This window comes from Opisthocomus hoazin, chromosome 6, assembly GCF_030867145.1.
Source record: "Opisthocomus hoazin isolate bOpiHoa1 chromosome 6, bOpiHoa1.hap1, whole genome shotgun sequence".
Taxonomy (NCBI): Eukaryota; Metazoa; Chordata; class Aves; order Opisthocomiformes; family Opisthocomidae; genus Opisthocomus; species Opisthocomus hoazin.
The window spans coordinates 76488590-76507824 of record NC_134419.1 but is presented as its reverse complement, the minus strand read 5'-3'; the positions used below and the strand labels follow the sequence as shown (position 1 = coordinate 76507824).

Sequence of the window (19235 nt, the reverse complement as noted above, 5' to 3'; positions counted from 1 at the left end):
TGGGGAGCAAGGAGGAGGTCAGAAATGGGGATCGTAACTGCAGGGAAGAAGCAGTTCAGAGCAAGTGGGGCTTTTGTCAAAATAAAGCAGTAAAAGGAACAGCGGTGACCAGGACAGATCCCAAGCTGGAGGATGGATATTACCATGGGTATTACAAGTAAAGCTTGGGAGAGGGTCAACACAAATATTCCCAACACTTCTCTTCATAGGCACGACCTCTGCTCACGCCGGCTGTAAGTTGTCCCTTCAACATTCCCAATTCCTGCCTTTTCTGCAGGATACACCGCACCAGCCAGCCGTCGAACACACAACGCTGAGGAAGCCGATGACGCAGGCGGCTGCTTTCCTCCACCCATCCCTATTTATTTTCTCTCTCAGGAAATACAGTACATGTGAACACACCAGATTAAGAGCTTTGGAGATTAAAAGCCCTGAAAGCCTTCGTACAGGCTGTGGACAGGGCATATACAGATCGATTTTAAGTAAGAAACAGGCATGAAGAAATGCAGGACGGCGATGGGGAGACGTGATGCGAAGCGCTGCCGTCGGGACAGAGGGTACTGGTGGCTAAATGCTCTCATGTGATTACACCAGAGCGTGAGATTTTATTAGAACTGACTTCTTTCCATCACCTCCAAAACCCCTCACGCAAAAATGCACTGGAAAGTCAAGCTGGTTTGAACAAATATTTAAACAAGCCGAGCGCTGGTGTTCAGGCGCCTGGGCAGCAATTTTCCTTGTCAAAACTGCGGAGCTCTCTCGTCTCATAAAGCAAAAGCAGTTCAGCAGGGGCCAGGCATTAAAAGCATGCGTGCCAGTGTTACAGCGGAGGACAGGGAGCAGCACACACGCCTGTTCTGGCTGTGGACTGGTTCCCAGCCTGCTTGTGCCTCAACTCACATGGCCTGAGGACATCCAGCGTTGCAGGGAGAGCTGGAACCTGGTGGCCATCAGGATGGTGGGACGCTCAGCCGGCCCCTTCTGCCGCACAGGGCTCTGGTCCTTCCTCCTCTGCCCACGCTGGAGGCATCGCGTGGGCTCTGAGCTGGGACCTGCTGCGGTCCCATCCAACCCTGAATCCAAAGGTTAAGCCACGGGGGCTCAAAACTCAGTCTTGCTCCATGCCTGGGGTGATGATCTATCAGGGAAGACTCAGGTGGACGGGGGTTACTGCACTCGTGACTGCCATCCTCAGCCTCCTGCAAACCACTTTAACTTCTCTCAGGCAGTCAGGGCGTGTATTGGTGATGTTTGTGGAGCATACTCTGTTAGGCCAACCGATACAGCTAGAGGAAAGAGAGAAATTTCTGAGAACACAAAATGCTTCTCCCTCCCCAGAGGTGCACGTTCACCCCTCGGTCACCTGCGTTTCCCCCATCACGCGGGCCCAGACCTGTTTCACCCAGCGCTGTCTGTCCGAAAGCCAGATGCTGTGCCCAGGCTGGTCACCTGAACCTCTGCAGGAGCCTCCTCCTCAGGACAGACAGGTCCCTCCGAGGGGAAAAGAAAGAGTATTTACCCCATGCTCATCCCATCTTCTTAGATAACTAGTCTGGATAGGAAACACCCCCTGGAAGAATCATAGAATCATAGAAAGTTTTGGGTTGGAAGGGACCCCTAGAGGTCATCTAGTCCAACCCCCCCACAGTGAGCAGGGACACCGCTAACTAGACCAGGGTCCTCAGAGCCCTGTCCAACCTGGTCTTGAATGTTTCCAGGGATGGGGCCTCCACTGCCTCTCTGGGCAACCCGTTCCAGTGTTTCACCACCCTCATTGTAAAGAATTTCTTCCTTATATCCAGCCTAAACCTACCCTGTTTTAGTTTAAAACCATTACCCCTCGTCCTGTCACTGCTGTCTCTACTAAAGAGATTGTCCCCATCTTTCCTATCGGCTCCCTTTAAGTACTGAAAGGCTGCAATCAAGTCTCCCCGCAGCCTTCTCTTCTCCAGGCTGAACAGCCCCAACTCTCCCAGCCTGTCCTCATAGGAGAGGTGCTCCAGCCCTCGGGTCATTTTTGTAGCCCTCCTTTGGACCCGCTCCAACAGTTCCATGTCCTTCTTGTGCTGAGGGCTCCAGAGATGAACGCAGTACTCCAGGTGAGGTCTCACCAGAGCAGAGTAGAGGGGCAGAATCACCTCTCTCGCCCTGCTGGCCACGCTTCTCCTGATGCAGCCCAGGACACGGTTGGCCCTCTGGTCTGCCAGTGCACATTGCCGGCTCATGTCCAGCCTTTCGTCTATCAGTGCCCCCAAGTCCCTCTCAGCAGAGCTGCTCTCGATCCTTTCATCCCCCAGCCTGTATTGGTACCGGGGATTACCCCGACCCAGGTGTAGGACCTTGCACTTGGCCTTGTTGAACCTCATGAGGTTCACACAGGCCCACCTCTCCAGCTTGTCCAGGTCCCTCTGGATGGCATCCCGTCCTTCTGGTGTCTCAACTGTACCACTCAGCTTGGTGTCATCTGCAAACTTGCTGAGGGTACACTCGATGTCGCTGTCCATGTCACTGATGAATATATTGAACAGCAGCGGTCCCAGTACAGACCCCTGAGGGACTCCACTCATCACTGGTCTCAATCCAGACATTGAGCCGTTGACCACTACCCTTTGGCTGCGACCAAGAGATGATGTGTTTTTCTTCCTGACTCTTTCTAAAACAGATGACAAGCTCATACCCCAGAACCAGTTCTTTGACAGCCAGGGTTAGGTGTAAAGAATCTGATCTATTAGATAAAGTTTATCTAAAGTTAAATTGAGATTAATCCTGCTTCTTGCATTACTGCAGCCTGCGAGCACACGGTAGAAACAAACTGTATATGCCAAGCGTGTCTGTGCAAGCACAACAGCCCCCAGGTTGGGTGGGGGGCCCTGGGGGCTCAGAAGCTCGGCACCCTGCGTATGGATGCAAGTCCAGCGCGGCTGGTTTCAATAAAAGCAAGTCTCCCTCTTCCCCTCAAAAGTTAAATGCACATTAGCTGTTTGCTGAGAAAATCTGAGAACTGCCCCCGCTTTGCCAAACTATCCAGCCTAACAGGGTGTTTGCAAGCACCGTGAGACTCCGCTTGGCCTGCTTGGATTAATTATTGATGACCTGCGTGGCTTTGCCAAATGACCTTACTCAATTCAGTAGAAAATAATTCCAAACACCCCTGAGCAAGAATTTGGACGTAAGTATTTCCTTTGTGCATATACGCAAACAGATGTGCATCTTAAACGCAGCTGATGCATCAGTTATTAATAGGATTTACATCACACGAGAGTGGGAAAGCTCAATTTCGAGGGCTGAATTTGAAGCTCAGTGGTGCTCAGGCATCTTACTCAGTTAGGTGCTTTTAAAGACCTTAACCTAAAAGAATATTTCTTTGCTTTCCTTTAATCCATTGCTCACAAAATCCGTACAAAATGTGTAAAATGAATGTTGGCTTCTGCATTTGCAAAGCATCGCATGGAGATCTAAGTCGCAGAAATCTGGTAGATCCAGATACCAGCAAGAAAGGAGCTCAGCAGATTATAAGAGAAAGAAGACTTTAAATTAAGCTTTCAAATGCTGTTTGGAGAAGTTGAATTTCAACAGCATTAGGCCAAATTTGCACTGATAATGTAACCCTCTAAACAAGACACTCAAAGATAGAGCACTAAAAGACTGTTTCTCACCAAAAAAGAATCTGAGCTACCCTAAGGAAAATAATATTTGTCTTCAGATGGTGCTTGCTAAATCAGTCTTAATTCTAAATGAGAATGAAACTATGAGCTACCTGTGCCACTGCTGGAAAACCCCAGCAGGCAGACAGGCGTGCAGCCAGCCCTCCTCCCACGGGGCAGGAACAGCCACTTCACGGGTGTCAGGAACCAGCCCCTCGCTGCTCCAAGGCCCTTCTCACGCGAGAAGCCAAAAAAGCACCTGCACTGGAAAATGAAGGCACGCTCGACATCTTCGGCTGCGGAGCTGCTCAGCGTGGAAAAGGCAACAAAACGGTCACGCGGCGAGCCCAGCGCAGCAGGACCTCTCCACGGGGCCTCTGCCTGACTTCTCCTCCTCGCAGACCAGGCAGGAACATCACATCCAACCTCACTACGCTCCAGGATGCCAGGAACCCACCTGCTTCGAAACACGCTCATGCTCTTAACTGGTGTAACTAAAGGGAACGCGTATTTGAAGTCACCGCCAAGAGTTCAGCCTAAGCTTTAAGTCACTGCATAACTTTTGCCTTCCAAAAGGGCTCAGAGTCATCCAAGCACGCAGAGCCCACCCAAATAACTCTGGGGTGCTCCTCAGAAACTTCTGCCCCTTCTAAAGCAGAAACTTTGCTACAGTTTCTCCAAATTACGGCTCACTTGCTTAAGCCACTCTGTAAATGAGATCTTCATAATCTTCTCTTTGGAAGTTCACACGCTGTGAATGTCTGCCTACCTTCACTTCCACGACCACAGTGCCAAGGAGATGAGACTTCACTTGCCTAGGACATCTTTTATATATATTTATATCTGCACACCTATAGATGTATGCATACAGCACTGCTGGCATGAAAGGCAATGAGCTTTTGGGCAAGGGAGTATCCTTTCCTATCTGCATGATGCCTACAGCAATGCAGCCTTCACTTCACAGAATCACAGAATCACAGAATACTAGGGGTTGGAAGGGACCACTGTGGGTCACCCAGCCCAACCCCCTGCCCAAGCAGGGTCACCCAGAGCAGGCTGCACAGGACCTTGTCCAGGCGGGTCTGGAATATCTCCAGAGAAGGAGACTCCACAACCTCCCTGGGCAGCCTGGGCCAGGGCTCCGTCACCCTCAGAGGGAAGAAGTTCTTCCTCCTGTTCAGCTGGAGCTTCCTCTGCTTCAGTTTGTGCCCATTGCCCCTTGTCCTGTCGCTGGGCACCACTGGAAAGAGCCTGGCCCCATCCTCCTGACACCCACCCTGCAGATATTTATAGGCATTTCTAAGGTCCCCTCTCAGCCTTCTCTTCTTCAGGCTGAACAAGCCCAGCTCCCTCAGCCTCTCCTCGTAGGGGAGATGTTCCAGTCCCCTCATCATCCTCGTAGCCCTCCGCTGGACTCTCTCCAGTAGCTCTTCATCTTTCTTGAACTGGGGAGCCCAGAACTGGACACAGTACTCCAGATGAGGCCTCACCAGGGCAGTGTAGAGGGGAAGGAGAACCTCCCTCGACCTGCTGGCCACACTCTTCTTGATGCACCCCAGGATCCCATTGGCTTTCTTGGCAGCCAGGGCACACTGCTGGCTCATGGTTAACCTGTCGTCCACCAGCACACCCAGGTCCCTCTCTGCAGAGCTGCTCTCCAGCAGGTCTACCCCAAGCCTGTACTGGTGCCTGGGGTTGTTCCTCCCAGGTGCATGACCCTGCATTTGCCTTTGTTGAACCTCATCAGGTTCCTCTCTGCCCAGCTTTCCAGCCAAAGGAAAACTGAGTCTGCAAGTCATGGGAGAGCACAGAAGTGCATTTCTAATCACAGAATCACAGAATCACAGAACGGTAGGGGTTGGAAGGGACCGCGCTGCTGGACCTTGTATTAACAAACAAGGAGGGACTGGTGGAGGATGTGAAGGCTGGAGGTAGACTCCGCTGCAGCGACCATGAAATGGTGGAGTTCAGGATCCTGCGTGGAGGAAGCAGAGCGATAAGTAGGATCAAAACCTGGGACCTCAGGAGAGATAACTTTGGCCTCTTCAAGGAGCTACTGGGAGGAATCCCGTGGGCCAGGGCCCTCAAAGGCAGGGGGGTCCAAGAGTGCTGGTCGTTGTTTAAACATCACTTCCTCCATGCTCAGGAGCGGTGCATCCCCCTGAGAAAGAAATCTAGCAAAGGAGGCAGGAGACCTGCATGGTTGAACAAGGAGCTTCTAGCGGAGCTCAGGTGGAAGAGAAAGGTCCATGGAATGTGGAAAGAGGGGCAGGCCACTTGGGAAGAGTACAGGAATGTGGTCAGAGCGTGCAGGGATGCGACGAGGAAGGCCAAAGCCCACCTGGAATTGAAGCTGGATGTCAAAAACAACAAGAGGGGCTTCTTCAACTACATCAGCAGCAAAAGGAAGGCTAGGGACAATGTGGGGCCGCTGCTGAATGAGGCGGGTGTCCTGGTGACGGAGGATGCGGAGAAGGCAGAGCTACTGAATGCCTTCTTTGCTTCAGTCTTCTAATGCTGGCCTGGAAGCCCCAGTAAGGCTGTTGCAGCAGCTCAGTTTCCACCGCTGTACTACCTGCTCAGGGACGGTACTTTGTATTTCTTAGGATCAGACTGAACTCAGTACATTCCTCAAATATTAGATCAATAAAAAAGACTTACAGCTTTAAGATGGAGGAGGAGAAAACCCAAATAAACAAGAACAGCGGCATGAAGACTGCTTGACCTTCTTGGTGTCTGTAGTATTTGCTTTTATCTGGGCATTTCTGCTGAAACTCGATTGCTCCCTTTGTGTCAGCTTCAGGTGAAGAGTAATCCTTTAGAGAACGAAAGGCCCATCATATTGGTTTTAGTTGTGGACCAGCTGCTTCTATAACCTAACCTGGCTTTATATACACAGCATGCTTGATACCTTTGAGAAGCTCTACTACTTAAAATACTTCAAGGGATCACTTTGTACTGGAGGTGGAACAGCCAAGACGACTGTATTCTCTGCACTTGCTGCTAAACTCTCGCAAGGCATCCTCGGGTGGAGAATTTGTCTACAAAGTTAAAAACAATCCACCCAACCCAATCCCTTTCAAATCGCATTAAAGACAGCACAGAGCAATCTGTGGAGGGCTAATTAATCCTTTCTGCTGTTTTTTCCCAGTCTACAACGAAGCAGTAGCCTGAAATGTAGGCTCGGAGGTGTGTGCTATGTGGGTATGGAAGTACAATAAAGAAATTTTTGAAACAAACCACTCCAGCCCTTGTGCACAAAGGATTTTACTGGATCATAAAGAGAGAGACTTCATCTTCACTAAGTAAAACATTAAAGCAAATGTTCTAACTTACAGCACTATACATTCATGCTCAGCAATGTAAGGGGTTTAATTGTCTGTTGCTTTCCCACAATAAATTACTACCTGCAGGTAATGGAGAAACTTCCTCCAGACCTGTTTAGGCACCTCATCCCCATTTCACACACTCATGCTGGATGGAAACAGCCAGGCAGCTTGGAGTCGTCTGAAGTCCATACAAATGGGCACGTCTTGAGCAAGCATCGAACGTTTAAGAATATCACACACGTTTGTTATCATCTGTGTGATCAGCTCACCACACACGCAACACTCTTGTGACTGCATATATCTGAATTTAATAACTAGCCAGTACAGGCTGAATATGTCCTGTGGTGACCGAATACAACAGTGGGACATGTCCACTAACCCTCCTTGTCTGCAGCTGAACAACATCCACATCCAAACAGAATCACAGAACGGTTTGGGTTGGGAAGGACCTGACAGATCATCTCGTTCCAAGCCCCTGCCGTGGGCAGCGGCACCTCCCACTAGCACAGGTTGCTCAAATACACACACAAAAATATTTCACTCCCAAACGCAAGGTATTTCCTCCAACCTTCAAACCCCACCTGGGTCTCCTTTCTGCATCCTCTTGTATTTTTCAATACCACTTTAAAAAAAAGGAAGAAAAAGACGCATATGAACCTCAGTGTGAAGAAGCAGCACTGGAAAAAAGCTACCTAGGCGTCCTTCTGCCACAAAACCTAACAAAATATTGATGCAGCTCCCGAAGAGGAGGTGAAAACCCGCAGGCTGTGCAAAGCCTAAACCCTACAGGTCTGGCAGCTGCCACCCGCATGACCCTTCACTTCGCTTACGCTTCAGGAAGGCGTTTTCCAGCCTTCCTTTATGGAGGTCTACAAGACTGAGGTAAAAACAAAATAAAAACATCTCTGTCTTAAAATAGAAGTCACCCTGAGGATAAGCTGGGTTTTCTCCAACACTTAGGAGGTCTCTCGGTTACTTTGGGTATTCTGGCGTAGAAATATTTTCCTCTGCTCTGCATCTGCCTTCATTCTTTTGCTAACAAACCCCCTTCTTCTACTTTTCGCCCAATTTAACAGCACTAAAACCAACTCCAGGCTGATGTGGACTTCAGGCTTCCACAAGTACGTTGCTTTTAGCGTGGAAACAATATTTGCTTGACATTTCTCCCCTGGACATTACTGGGCTGCCATTCCTGGGTGCCCCATGGGTGAATATTTGCCACACGCCTGTACTCAGAGCCCTGGATTTCTAGATTAATGATATGATTTGGTTGGTAGTTTCCTATAATTGATTATTCATGAAGATTAACTGATCAGACAAGCTCCTGAGGCACCACGGGCAAGGACACTGGGGCAGGTGCCTGCTATTTCCCACCCAATGGGACCCACGGGAAACAACACCCGCGAGGTGGAGAGGTTATTTACATGAGAAAAACATGGGTGGATGGCAGCCAGGTTAGCATGAGCCACCCTTAAAACCTCACACGTCAAACAAGCAAACAAAAAAAAAAACCCAAAAGAAAACACAGGCATGTGGCTTGGGAGGGCAGCTGCCTCTGTTGTGCCCCTGGTCCCAACTCTAGCTGCACACAGCGTGGGCCATTCTGCAAAAATAAAACTACAAAACCTTACTAGGGATAATTGCTAGAGGCAACCTGCAAACTCTTGAATGGCACCTGCCTGAGTCCTGGCTCCAAGGACTTCAACACCATTTCCTAACTCTGGATGTCTCTTGTCCAGCCTTGAGAAGTACAACGACGTGTTGGTGATGCTCCAGCTGGATTTGCTGCAAGAATTCCATCTTCTGCCTAGGACTAAGCACTTCAGCAAAGCTTTCCATCCAGCCTGTGACCACTTACAGTTTCAAAAGCTAACTCTGCCTCCGTCACTGTAACCTGATTTTGACTCACTGGCCTCTATGGCTAATGGGAGCTTGTATCCTACTGCAGGCTCTTCCACATCAGCACGCTGACTCCACACAAAGCCTTCTTGTGCTTCTGCAGCTAACCCAGCAAACACCGCTCAGAGAACACTGAAGCTCTGGAAGCTCCAAGGAACCAGGTAATACAAAAGAGGGCCTGAAAAATGTTTTATTAACATTTATGCAGAGTAAACTGGGGTTCTCAGGTAATTATCAGCAGATCATAGTAAACACTATGGTGAAATCCTACCCTGCTGAAAATTACTTGCTGATGAAGACAAGCCTTAAGCCAATGCTAAACCATGCCGCCATTCACACACGTGGTTTTAATAACAGTTTCCTCCCCAAGAAAGGGCACTGCCTTCTTTGTGGAGGGGGAAATCAATATGGTACAATATAAATAATAATTTTATAATAGGGGGAAATCAATATGGTACAATATAAATAATAATTTTATAATGTAAATAAGAATTTTACAATATAAATAACAATATCAACTTCACTTGGGATAACAGGGCAGGTTGCTTGAAGGAGAAAGAAAAATTACCCATTGGAGAGATGCAGAAAGGCAAGGCGACATTTGGAGCTGAGTTTCACTACCCTGAATCTGGGAGATACTATTTAGACAGAAGCCCAAAACGAGCAGCCAGAATCCCAACCACTTTCCCAAAGGATTAATTGAGCCATCCTCCTCCCAGTCCCTCTTCAGAAAATCTAGCTGGAAACTACTTTTTACCCGACTAAAGCTATGCAGTAAGAAATGACAGCCTCCTAGAGCTGCTCACAAACTCCGGCAAGGCAAACATCTTTGTTCCAAAGCATGAGCCTCCCCGGTTTAATTGCCAGAGACGGAAAGTGTCAGAGAACGGGAGCTGCCGAATCCAGCCGCTGATTAGCAATGAAACACTTCGAGAGGGACGAGCCTCTGGGCAGCAATGCCCTCCCCATTAATTCACAGCAACCCTTCTTACACAAATTAGCTGTCCCAATGATTTTAACGTGCGGGTACGCCCACAGAATCACAGAATCACAGAATGGTCGGGGTTGGCAGGGACCTCTGTGGGTCACCCAGTCCAACCCCCTGCCCAAGCAGGGTCACCCACAGCAGGCTGCACAGCACCGCGTCCAGGTGGGTCTGGAATATCTCCAGAGAAGGAGACTCCACAGCCTCCCTGGGCAGCCTGGGCCAGGGCTCCGTCACCCTCAGAGGGAAGAAGTTCTTCCTCATGTTCAGATGGAACTTCCTCTGCTTCAGTTTGTGCCCGTTGCCCCTTGTCCTGTCGCTGGGCACCACTGGAAAGAGTCTGGCCCCATCCTCCTGACACCCACCCTGCAGATATTTGTAAGCATTTATAAGGTCCCCTCTCAGCCTTCTCTTCTTCAGGCTGAACAAGCCCAGCTCCCTCAGCCTCTCCTCGTCGGAGAGATGCTCCAGTCCCCTCACCATCCTTGTAGCCCTCCGCTGGACTCTCTCCAGTAGCTCCTCATCTTTCTGGGGTCCTTTCGGGGCTGTGCGCAGCCATCGCAGCCTGCCCAGCGATCTGGCGGGGGTCCAGAGGGCTGCAGGTGGATCCGTGCTGTGGATGGAGGCGAGGTCGGAATTGGGTATTTCCTACGTGAAAGGTTTTGCATAAAACCAAAAGGCTATTCACATCACCCTAATTAACAGCTGCACAACTCCGAGCTCGGGCTGAGCGGGCGATCAATCCTCCCGACACCACGTGCCCGCAGAGACGCTTGCAGAACATGTCTGACGCTGCCCAGGGCTTTGTTTTCCCCCGCACCTCCGTCCCCCTGCATAAAAAGCTGCGATTGAAAAGTCCTGCTCCTTGGAGGAAGCGCTGGTTTTTCTCAGATGGTGACGATGAGTACATCATGAAATCATTTAATAGTTCTCATTAAATGCGTTGCTGGAGAGCAGGCCTGATTTATGAACAGTATGCCGTGGGTATAAATTAGCTGCACTTTGCTTGTAACACAGCTGGTCAAGAAAATTAATGTTTTGTTTTCCATAACCTTTGCACCCTCCCTTCCTCTGCTACTACGGCGAAGCTCAAGGCGTGTAACCCGACCGTTCTCGGGGCAAGGACACGCGCCCAACGCCTCAACCCAGCCGCGGAGAGGCAGGACCCCCGGCGCAGCCCGGCGTTCCGGCTCTCCCGAAGCCACCACCCTCACACGTGGACCCACCTCCCCGTTTCACAACCGAACCCCACGGCGCTCGCGAGCAGACTCGCCTTTGTGCTGGAAGTGTTGCTGGAACAGCGTTACCCTGGTGAGGTCAGGTCCAAGGAACACTGATATATTTAGCACTGCTGCATAACTTTCCATCTTTAAAAGCCCAGTATTCCTTTTTCTTTTGTGCCCAGGGAATAGGACAAAAGCCACTCCAGCCAGATGAACATCCGTCTTCAGAAGAGAGGAAACAGGAGGCCATTGCGACATAGGGCAGTGGCCAGAGACACCTTTTAATGCTTATATTAACCACGGCACCTAACTCCAAGCAAACACTTCATCAGCTGCACAATGTTTTTTTCAGAAGACCTTCTGGTCCCAGCACGAGGTGTACGCTGTGCCTGTGATTCAGCACAGGGAAAGCTGCGCTTCCAGGCTAGACAGATGTTGAGGAGGCTTCGGAGAGAGCTGATTTAAACAAGGACAGAGAGAAGGGCTTTGCAATCATATGGCTCACATCTGGAATTTACAGGCATGATAATTTTATAACCTTCTCCTTAGGGTTTTGAAGCAATGCAACATTCTCCCTCGCTTTCCAGCCTAAGCAGAAACATCCTCATGTGTCTGACAACTTTCTGTGACTCCGGCTGCACACCACGCTGCAAAAAAGGCAGCGAGAAGCTGGCAAGCTGGCAGAGCCAGTGAGGTGCAGCACTTGTATTTCACGGGTATTAAAACCTGAAGTCTTCAAATCAAAGCGGAAGACCCAGTATCAGTTTACTTCTGCTCACAGTAAGTCCCTTTCTATCTGTCTCATTCAGAGACCCTTCTGGTTGCTTCTGCAGTATATATGAGCCTCTCGTCACAAAAGCCACTTTCTAGTGACTTTATATATTTCTTTTCTGGTTGAAACCAAGAAATCTCCTAACCAACTATTTTTCATGTGTCCATAATACACGAGGCTGTAAAACCTCTGCAAGGAGAGATTCTCAGGCATGAGGAGACAAAGCACTGAGACAGCCGAGAAGAAAACAATGTGGAAATCACCTCCAACCACGGCAGGAAATCTGGAAAAGATTAATCTCTTTTAAGACTAATATTTTTACATTTCCATAGACATGGCCCCAGCATGGTCACAGCTGTGTGCATATTCCAGGCACTAACTTGGTGCGTGGACTCGGAGTCTGCCTAAACCCAAACCTCAGCTATCACCAAGCTTCGTTTAGCCGCGTATCTGGAATCTAAGCCCAAAGAAATTACGAGCTTTTCCCTGGGAGGCAACACAGATTTTGGCAGCTTCTATGGAGTTTTAAACATGTGAAAGTAATTGCTAATCCACAAAGAAACTCGAATTGAGGAGAATTTTCCCCAGGTTGGAGAGCGGTATCCGTCCCCGCTCCAAGAGCTATTGAAAAGTCAGTCTGAGTCTAACATGCCCTACGCAGATGTCAGCACCATCCCCAAAACATGGATACACACAGACCCACGTATGCATCAGCATTTTTGTCACTCATTTCGAACGTCTGTTTCTCTGTAGATGAAGAAAACTCATATTCAATTATCTTCCTTTAAAATGATACATAAAGCAGGGAGACAACTTACTTCAATAGGAATAATTTACTCGGCTAATTTATAGGCCCTATTTATTCATAAGACAAATTTTTGCTAGGCCAGATGAATGGATTAAGATGAACCTGACCTAATGCCTCTGGCTCTTCTCTCCTACTAGTTCCTGTCTTGATAATTAAGAGGCATTTAATTATTTCTTGGAATTCAGTTATGCAAAAATATATCAGTTTTACAGAGGGTGTTAACTCCAGGGTTTCCACCAAGCCACACTGACTCCAAGGTTGATCTTGAGTCGATGCAGCTCCAAATCTCATTTTTCCTGGTATGAATCTGCGCTTCATTTTATTGCTGTTTGGGTTTATAAGAGAGGCTGGGAAGGAGCGGAGGACATGGAGAACCGACACCTGCCCCTGACGCCTGCGTGGTGCATGACCTCAGGTCCGTCACCTCGTCTTTCCATGTACTGGTTTCCCCAGCTGGAACACGAGAATAATGATACTTAGCCCCTTTGTGTGAGCACTTTGAAACTTCATTATGAAGAAGCCAGATGTAGAAGAGTGAGGTGATTCCAGTCCCTTCAAGATTAAGTGGGGATAAGACTCAGTGATGGACGAATCTGCGTCCAAGCCCTAAAGCAGGAGCTGGAGGACGGATCAGTCACGAACTGTTTGGGACGATGCCCTGGCCAGCTGGGAGTCATAAATGGGTTTTGGCATCAACTTCAAGAACATCAGAGCTTCACCTTCTACATCACAGGGCCTCATCTGCAAACCAGAAATAATGGGATTTCTGTCTTTCCATTTCCACTCCCCAGTACAGATTTTGTGTTCTTCAAGCACAGACTGTGTCTTCCCTAAACTGTTAAGTGTAGTTATGGTAGGAACCTGGAGGAATTACTGAAAGGAACACAGTGGAATAATCCTACAAGTGACAAGACCAGCAATAAGAGGAAGAAGAGTGAGAAAGCAGGAGGGAGAAGCTGACCTCTTAGACAATCATCACAGAAATTATCTCAGCCTTTCTAACACCAATACCAAGGATACAACTGATAAAAAACCCTAGAGCTGATCTCTGCTTTGTGACTGGATTTCTGCCAGCACAGTTTTGGAAACTGGGATTGTTCGCTTGTGTGCAAGGATGTCCCCTGCATGAAGTTTCCTCTCAATGTATAATAAAAGGAATGGCCCTGCTTTCCTTCCAGCGCAGCAAGCCTTGGGTCTGCAAAGCCATATTCTTCCCCGCAGTAACTCCGCGGCTCTGTGTAGCAGCTGTGGCAGCCTGGAACCAAAACCGAAAGACCTGTGTTTGTCACCCATGTTTAATGTCATCTTTGAACCAATGACTCAATATTGCCATTTCAACATGTATAAAGCAGAGCAAAACTACCCAGCCTTCAACCACCTCCGACCGGGGAATGAAAAGCAGAGCACTGATGAAAGCATGCTCTGCGTATCACCTGACCATATTCCAAGTCCCCTTTTCCCATCTAGACATTATTTGCGTGTCCTCTCAAGGCTCCAACATGCCTTAGAGATCACAGAATCACAGAATCCCAGCATGGTCAGGGTTGGAAGGGACCTCTGTGGGTCACCCAGCCCAACCCCCTGCCGAAGCAGGGTCACCCAGAGCAGGCTGCACAGGACCTTATCCAGGCAGGTGTGGAATATCTCCAGAGAAGGAGACTCCACAGCCTCCCTGGGCAGCCTGGGCCAGGGCTCCGTCACCCTCAGAGGGAAGAAGTTCTTCCTCCTGTTCAGCTGGAACTTCCTCTGCTTCAGTTTGTGCCCATTGCCCCTTGTCCTGTCGCTGGGCACCACTGAAAAGAGTCTGGCCCTGTCCTCCTGACACCCACCCTGCAGATATTTCGAGGCATTTATTAGGTCCCCTCTCAGCTTTCTCTTCTCCAGGCTGAACAAGCCCAGCTCCCTCAGCCTCTCCTCGTAGGAGAGATGTTCCAGTCCCCTCATCATCCTCGTAGCCCTCCGCTGGACTCTCTCCAGTAGCTCCTCATCTTTCTTGCACTGGGGAGCCCAGAACTGGACGCAGTGCTGCAGATGGGGCCTCACTAGGACTGAGTAGAGGGGGAGGAGAACCTCCCTCGTCCTGCTGGCCACACTCCTCTTGATGCACCCCAGGATCCCATTGGCCTTCTGGGCAGCCAGGGCACGCTGCTGGCTCATGGTCAGATGCCTGAAGCATTCGGGTTACGATCACACAAACCACTCTGCTTCCTGCTGGATCACCTCCTCCAGTGCAAGCCCCTGACCGGCAACACATCGGTTCACTCCTCCTGCACAGGGGGATGGAGGTAGCTACTCCTGAGAGCAAGTACTCACAGTCATTGCCCCCAAGGTACTGACCTGCTGCCAGGAATTAAAGATAGCCAGTTGCTCCTTGCTTACTGTAAATATTTTGCAGCCAATAATTACAGCCTATTTCACTCCACCCTGGAAAAAGCTCGCTGCTCCTAAGGCAGGGGCAATCAACTGTTAGTGAGTGCTTCTTCCAACACCTCCAGCTTCCCTTTGGAGTCCTTCTGGAGATCCCCTTCCTCCAGCCTCCAAAGAACCGTGACCAACAGCGTGACAGTCCCTGAGGGAGGTGGTGGCTTCGGCTGACAAGAGATGTCCAACCCATGCTCGAACAGGCCAAGCCTCTTCTTACCCAAACAAGTGAAGCACAACAAGCAGCCGCTTCACAAAGAGTTAAAAGGAAGAGTTCTGCTAACACTTACGTGTTACAAATCTTTTCAGCTAAAATAAATTATTCAGGAGATGTCATCCTCCCATCAGCACCATCTGAGCTACATTTTTTATAGTTCTGTGCGCTGAACACGTTCTGTCATAGTATCAGTGATACCAAGGCTGCCAGACGAAGAAGGGGGAAATGCAAACACTCTACGACACGTGAAAGACTGAGCTGCTTTCCATTAATGGCTGTGAAACACGTGCTGCCCGAGGCAGAAATCAGTGGTGTTGGCTATGTTGCAGAGGAGTAAAACAAACAGAAATAATGCACTGACTTCAAGAGTCGCAGGAACCTCTTTATTTTCCCTCAAAAACGTTATCCTGCCTGATGGATAATTCACCCACCACCTTCCACTGCCTTAGGTCTCATGAGTCCACCAGAGTTTTCCCGACATAAGCTGGAATCAGGACCTACCCTCCAGGCTACACAGAGTCACAGAATGGTTGGGGTTGGAAGGGACCTCTGTGGGTCACCCAGCCCAACCCCCCTGCCCAAGCAGGGTCACCCAGAGCAGGCTGCACAGCACCGCGTCCAGGCGGGTCTGGAATATCTCCAGAGAAGGAGACTCCACAGCCTCCCTGGGCAGCCTGGGCCAGGGCTCCGTCACCCTCAGAGGGAAGAAGTTCTTCCTCATGTTCAGCTGGAGCTTCCTGTGCTTCAGTTTGTGCCCATTGCCCCTTGTCCTGTCACTGGGCACCACTGAAAAGAGTCTGGCCCCACAGATACATAACTGAGCAATGAAGAGTCTTCTGCTCCACGTCTCTAGGAGTAATAAGAAAAGAAGGGGGCATTTCCCTTTGCCCCAGATGTTAAAATCACCACCTATCTGCCCACTGCCCCATGTATTCACTTCTCTGTCCAAATTGCACACTGCATGCAGAAAACAAATGTAGCCAAACACGTTTACAAGCAGCTGGAGGGAAGCAGATCTGAGCACAACACATAGGAGAATGTTGCCTTGGTTCAGTGCCTGCGATGCCCAAATTGCCCATGCACCTACACCATGGACAACGACTGTGATGATGCTCCAGGACATCACGATGAAAGTCTTGCTTGCACTTGTAAAAACGCTGTCTGCTTTGAGAGGCGTGCAAGACAGGGGGCAAGACTGCTCCATCCCCATGGCTTCAACTGTCCTTCATGGTCCAACCTCTGTCCCTTCTTGGTGTGGGTGGAGAACAAGTGTAAAGGATCCCTGACGGAGACAACTCCTGATCTTTCCTTCTGACTCTGCAGAGCTCCTACACACCTCAGTCACGTCCACCTTGCCAAACCCTCCTCCCTCCCACCCCTGCTTCTGTCTGAGAACGTGGAGGAGAGGAAGCGGACCAGGTTTCCCACAGGGAAGCTGTTCGGAGCAAGGTAACCCCAAGAGAAGGGCCTCTCGTCCCACCAGTCAGGAGAGACAGGCTGTTGTGGAGTGACGTCAGACTTCCACAGTTCTTGCTTCTGAGTAGGAAACTAATTTTGCCCTCAGTGCTTTCTGCCTGCAGCTTCACCTGGTTCAGGTTTTAACTGAGTGAGAAAGAGACACAATGAGCAACTGCAAGGCTCTTGCAAATCGAAGGATAGAAGAAGGATGGGGGTATGGGAGACCCTCAGCCTCCTCCAGCAGCACTGGTGTCAGACTCACAATGGGGCACATCAAAACCCAACTTCTGAGGAGCAAACACCACCGATGTCTTCTCTTGACTTACAAATGGGAACGGCTGCTGACACAAGGGCAGCGGCAGCTCAGCACGTGCCTTTTGCTCTGAGGCACAACTCAGTACGGTTAACGGAGGGTGTTTTGCTAACTGGTGGTTCTCCTAATACAGACTAAGAAATAGGAGATGGCTGTTCAGGCCAGTAAGGCAGCGTATGGAGGATGGAAGAAAGGACCAAGATTTGGCAGGGGTTATGGAAAAAACGCAGACTCTTATTCATTGCTCAGAGGTAAAGATGAGCACGGGGCGTGAAAGCGCGCTGGATGGCCGCAAACACTCCCGCTATTCACCCCGGCATCTCCTCGGGCCGTGAAAGAATTCTGCAAAGCCAAAAAATGCTGCGGTCAGTTCTGAGTGGGCTCAGTGACCGAACAGCCAGCAAAGAACACCCATACGTGCCCAGGCTGGAATGAAGAAAATTCAAAAGCAAACAAGCTAAAGTATCGCTTGCAGAAGTCAAGTCCCCTGGGGAGTGGCAGAACGAACGTTTGCCAACACGGTGATTTCTGGGAGTTAAGCATGTACCCCAAGGAGAACCGAGCTGGGCTTGTTCAGCCTGGAGAAGAGAAGGCTGCGAGGGGACCTAATATATACATACAAATATCTGCAGGGTGGGTGTCAGGAGGTCGGGGCCAGACTCTTTTCAGTGGTGCCCAGTGACAGGACAAGGGGCAACGGGCACAAACTGAAGCAGAGGAAGTTCCGTCTGAACATGAGGAAGAACTTCTTCCCTCTGAGGGTGACGGAGCACTGGCACAGGCTGCCCAGGGAGGCTGTGGAGTCTCCTTCTCTGGAGATATTCCAGACCCACCTGGACAAGGTCCTGTGCAGCCTGCTCTGGGTGACCCTGCTTGGGCAGGGGGTTGGACTGGGTGACCCACAGAGGTCCCTTCCAACCCCGACCATGCTGTGATTCTGTGATTCTGTGAGTGATGCCACCGACCTCAGGGAGCGCAGCAAGGGCACCGAAGCCTCAGTGTACAACTGAACCACAAGCTCAGCGACAACAACGCTCTCTACCATGTAAAAAAGAGAACAGCAGCACCCTGCAACGAAGCCAGAACTCCATCGCTTTTTCCATCTTGCTTTACGCCTGCTTCCTCAGCTGTAAAATAGCTTCACTCCACTCACCTACGGCAGACAGGTTTCATCTGCCATGGCTTTGTATCTCATCAACTTGGGTGCGAGTGGGGCGAGCTGGCCCTATGGTCAGGTCCAGCACACTGTGTGAAGGATGATCAGCATCCCGGAGAGAGGCCGTCCAGAAGCAATCAATCATCCGGACTGGAGCGCAGAGGATACATGTGCAGGCTGAAAGTCAGCTGTTGTGTGGATGCACCTACAGAAGAACGTTTGGTGGAATAAGGGCAACGAGAAAAACAGGAAGCCTGAGCCTGCCTGCCCAAGGACAGTGCTTATAACAGTGCCTATCTTTACAGCATACAACGGACATTCCAGCGAGACTGTCACGTGCCACGAGGCAGAACATCTGGAGAAAGACCTTTCTTTGGGTACCTGGGAGGGCGAGGAACCTTCATCCCACCAAGCGTGAGGTGAGCGGGGCACCGGGACGAAGCAGCAGGGCACGGGTGAGGACGGGAGGGAGTGGGGAGAGCCAGCCGCCCGTTTCGGCAGCGGTGCTGCCTGAGGTGTCGGGGAGGTCGCTTCCCTTCCCTGCCTCCCACTCGCCCCGTGGAAAAACAGTTTGTTATCTGACATTCCAGAAATAAACACTGATCTGTTCCAGAAGTACTGAGTGGTGGATCAGTATCAAGATCTACCATGAAGAATTGATTCTGTGCAGGGCCTGGTGTTGGTAAAGGTTCCGGTACCTCTAGCAGCAGGAGCTGTGCTCTTTTAAATGAAATTTTTGCCAAGGATAAAACTCAGCCCCTGCAGTACTGATCTCCCTGGGGAAAGCATATTCCTGGGTGCTCCCCAGCAAGCCGCTCCTTTGCCTCGTCGTATTACTGCCCACCCACTCCAGCGGTCCCACGCCGGCCCCGGGAGGCTGAAGACAGTTCTAGGTGTTTCCAGACCTGGTCTGTGTTAGCTCGGGCACTGGAGGAAAAAACAAACCCGGCCATAGCGCAGCAGTCAGAGGTCCAAGAACGCAGTGACCTTGTGAATACCGACGGCAGGCC

The 19235-nt window shown here is 50.1% G+C and overlaps 1 protein-coding gene across 2 annotated transcripts in view; it reads right to left on the bottom strand.

Moving 5' to 3' along the window:
- The window catches only part of LHPP (phospholysine phosphohistidine inorganic pyrophosphate phosphatase), a 94843-nt gene that overhangs the window by 8628 nt on the left and 66980 nt on the right, over nucleotides 1–19235 (bottom strand). Inside the window, exon 7 of one of the 2 annotated variants that reach the window (XM_075423896.1) lies at nucleotides 18337–18430. The exons of the other annotated variant lie outside the window; for it this stretch is intronic. Coding sequence (XP_075280011.1) covers nucleotides 18367–18430 — 64 coding nt within the window. The 3' untranslated portion in view covers nucleotides 18337–18366. Of the gene's footprint in view, nucleotides 1–18336; nucleotides 18431–19235 lie in introns of those variants that run through there. 2 annotated transcript variants of the gene reach the window in all.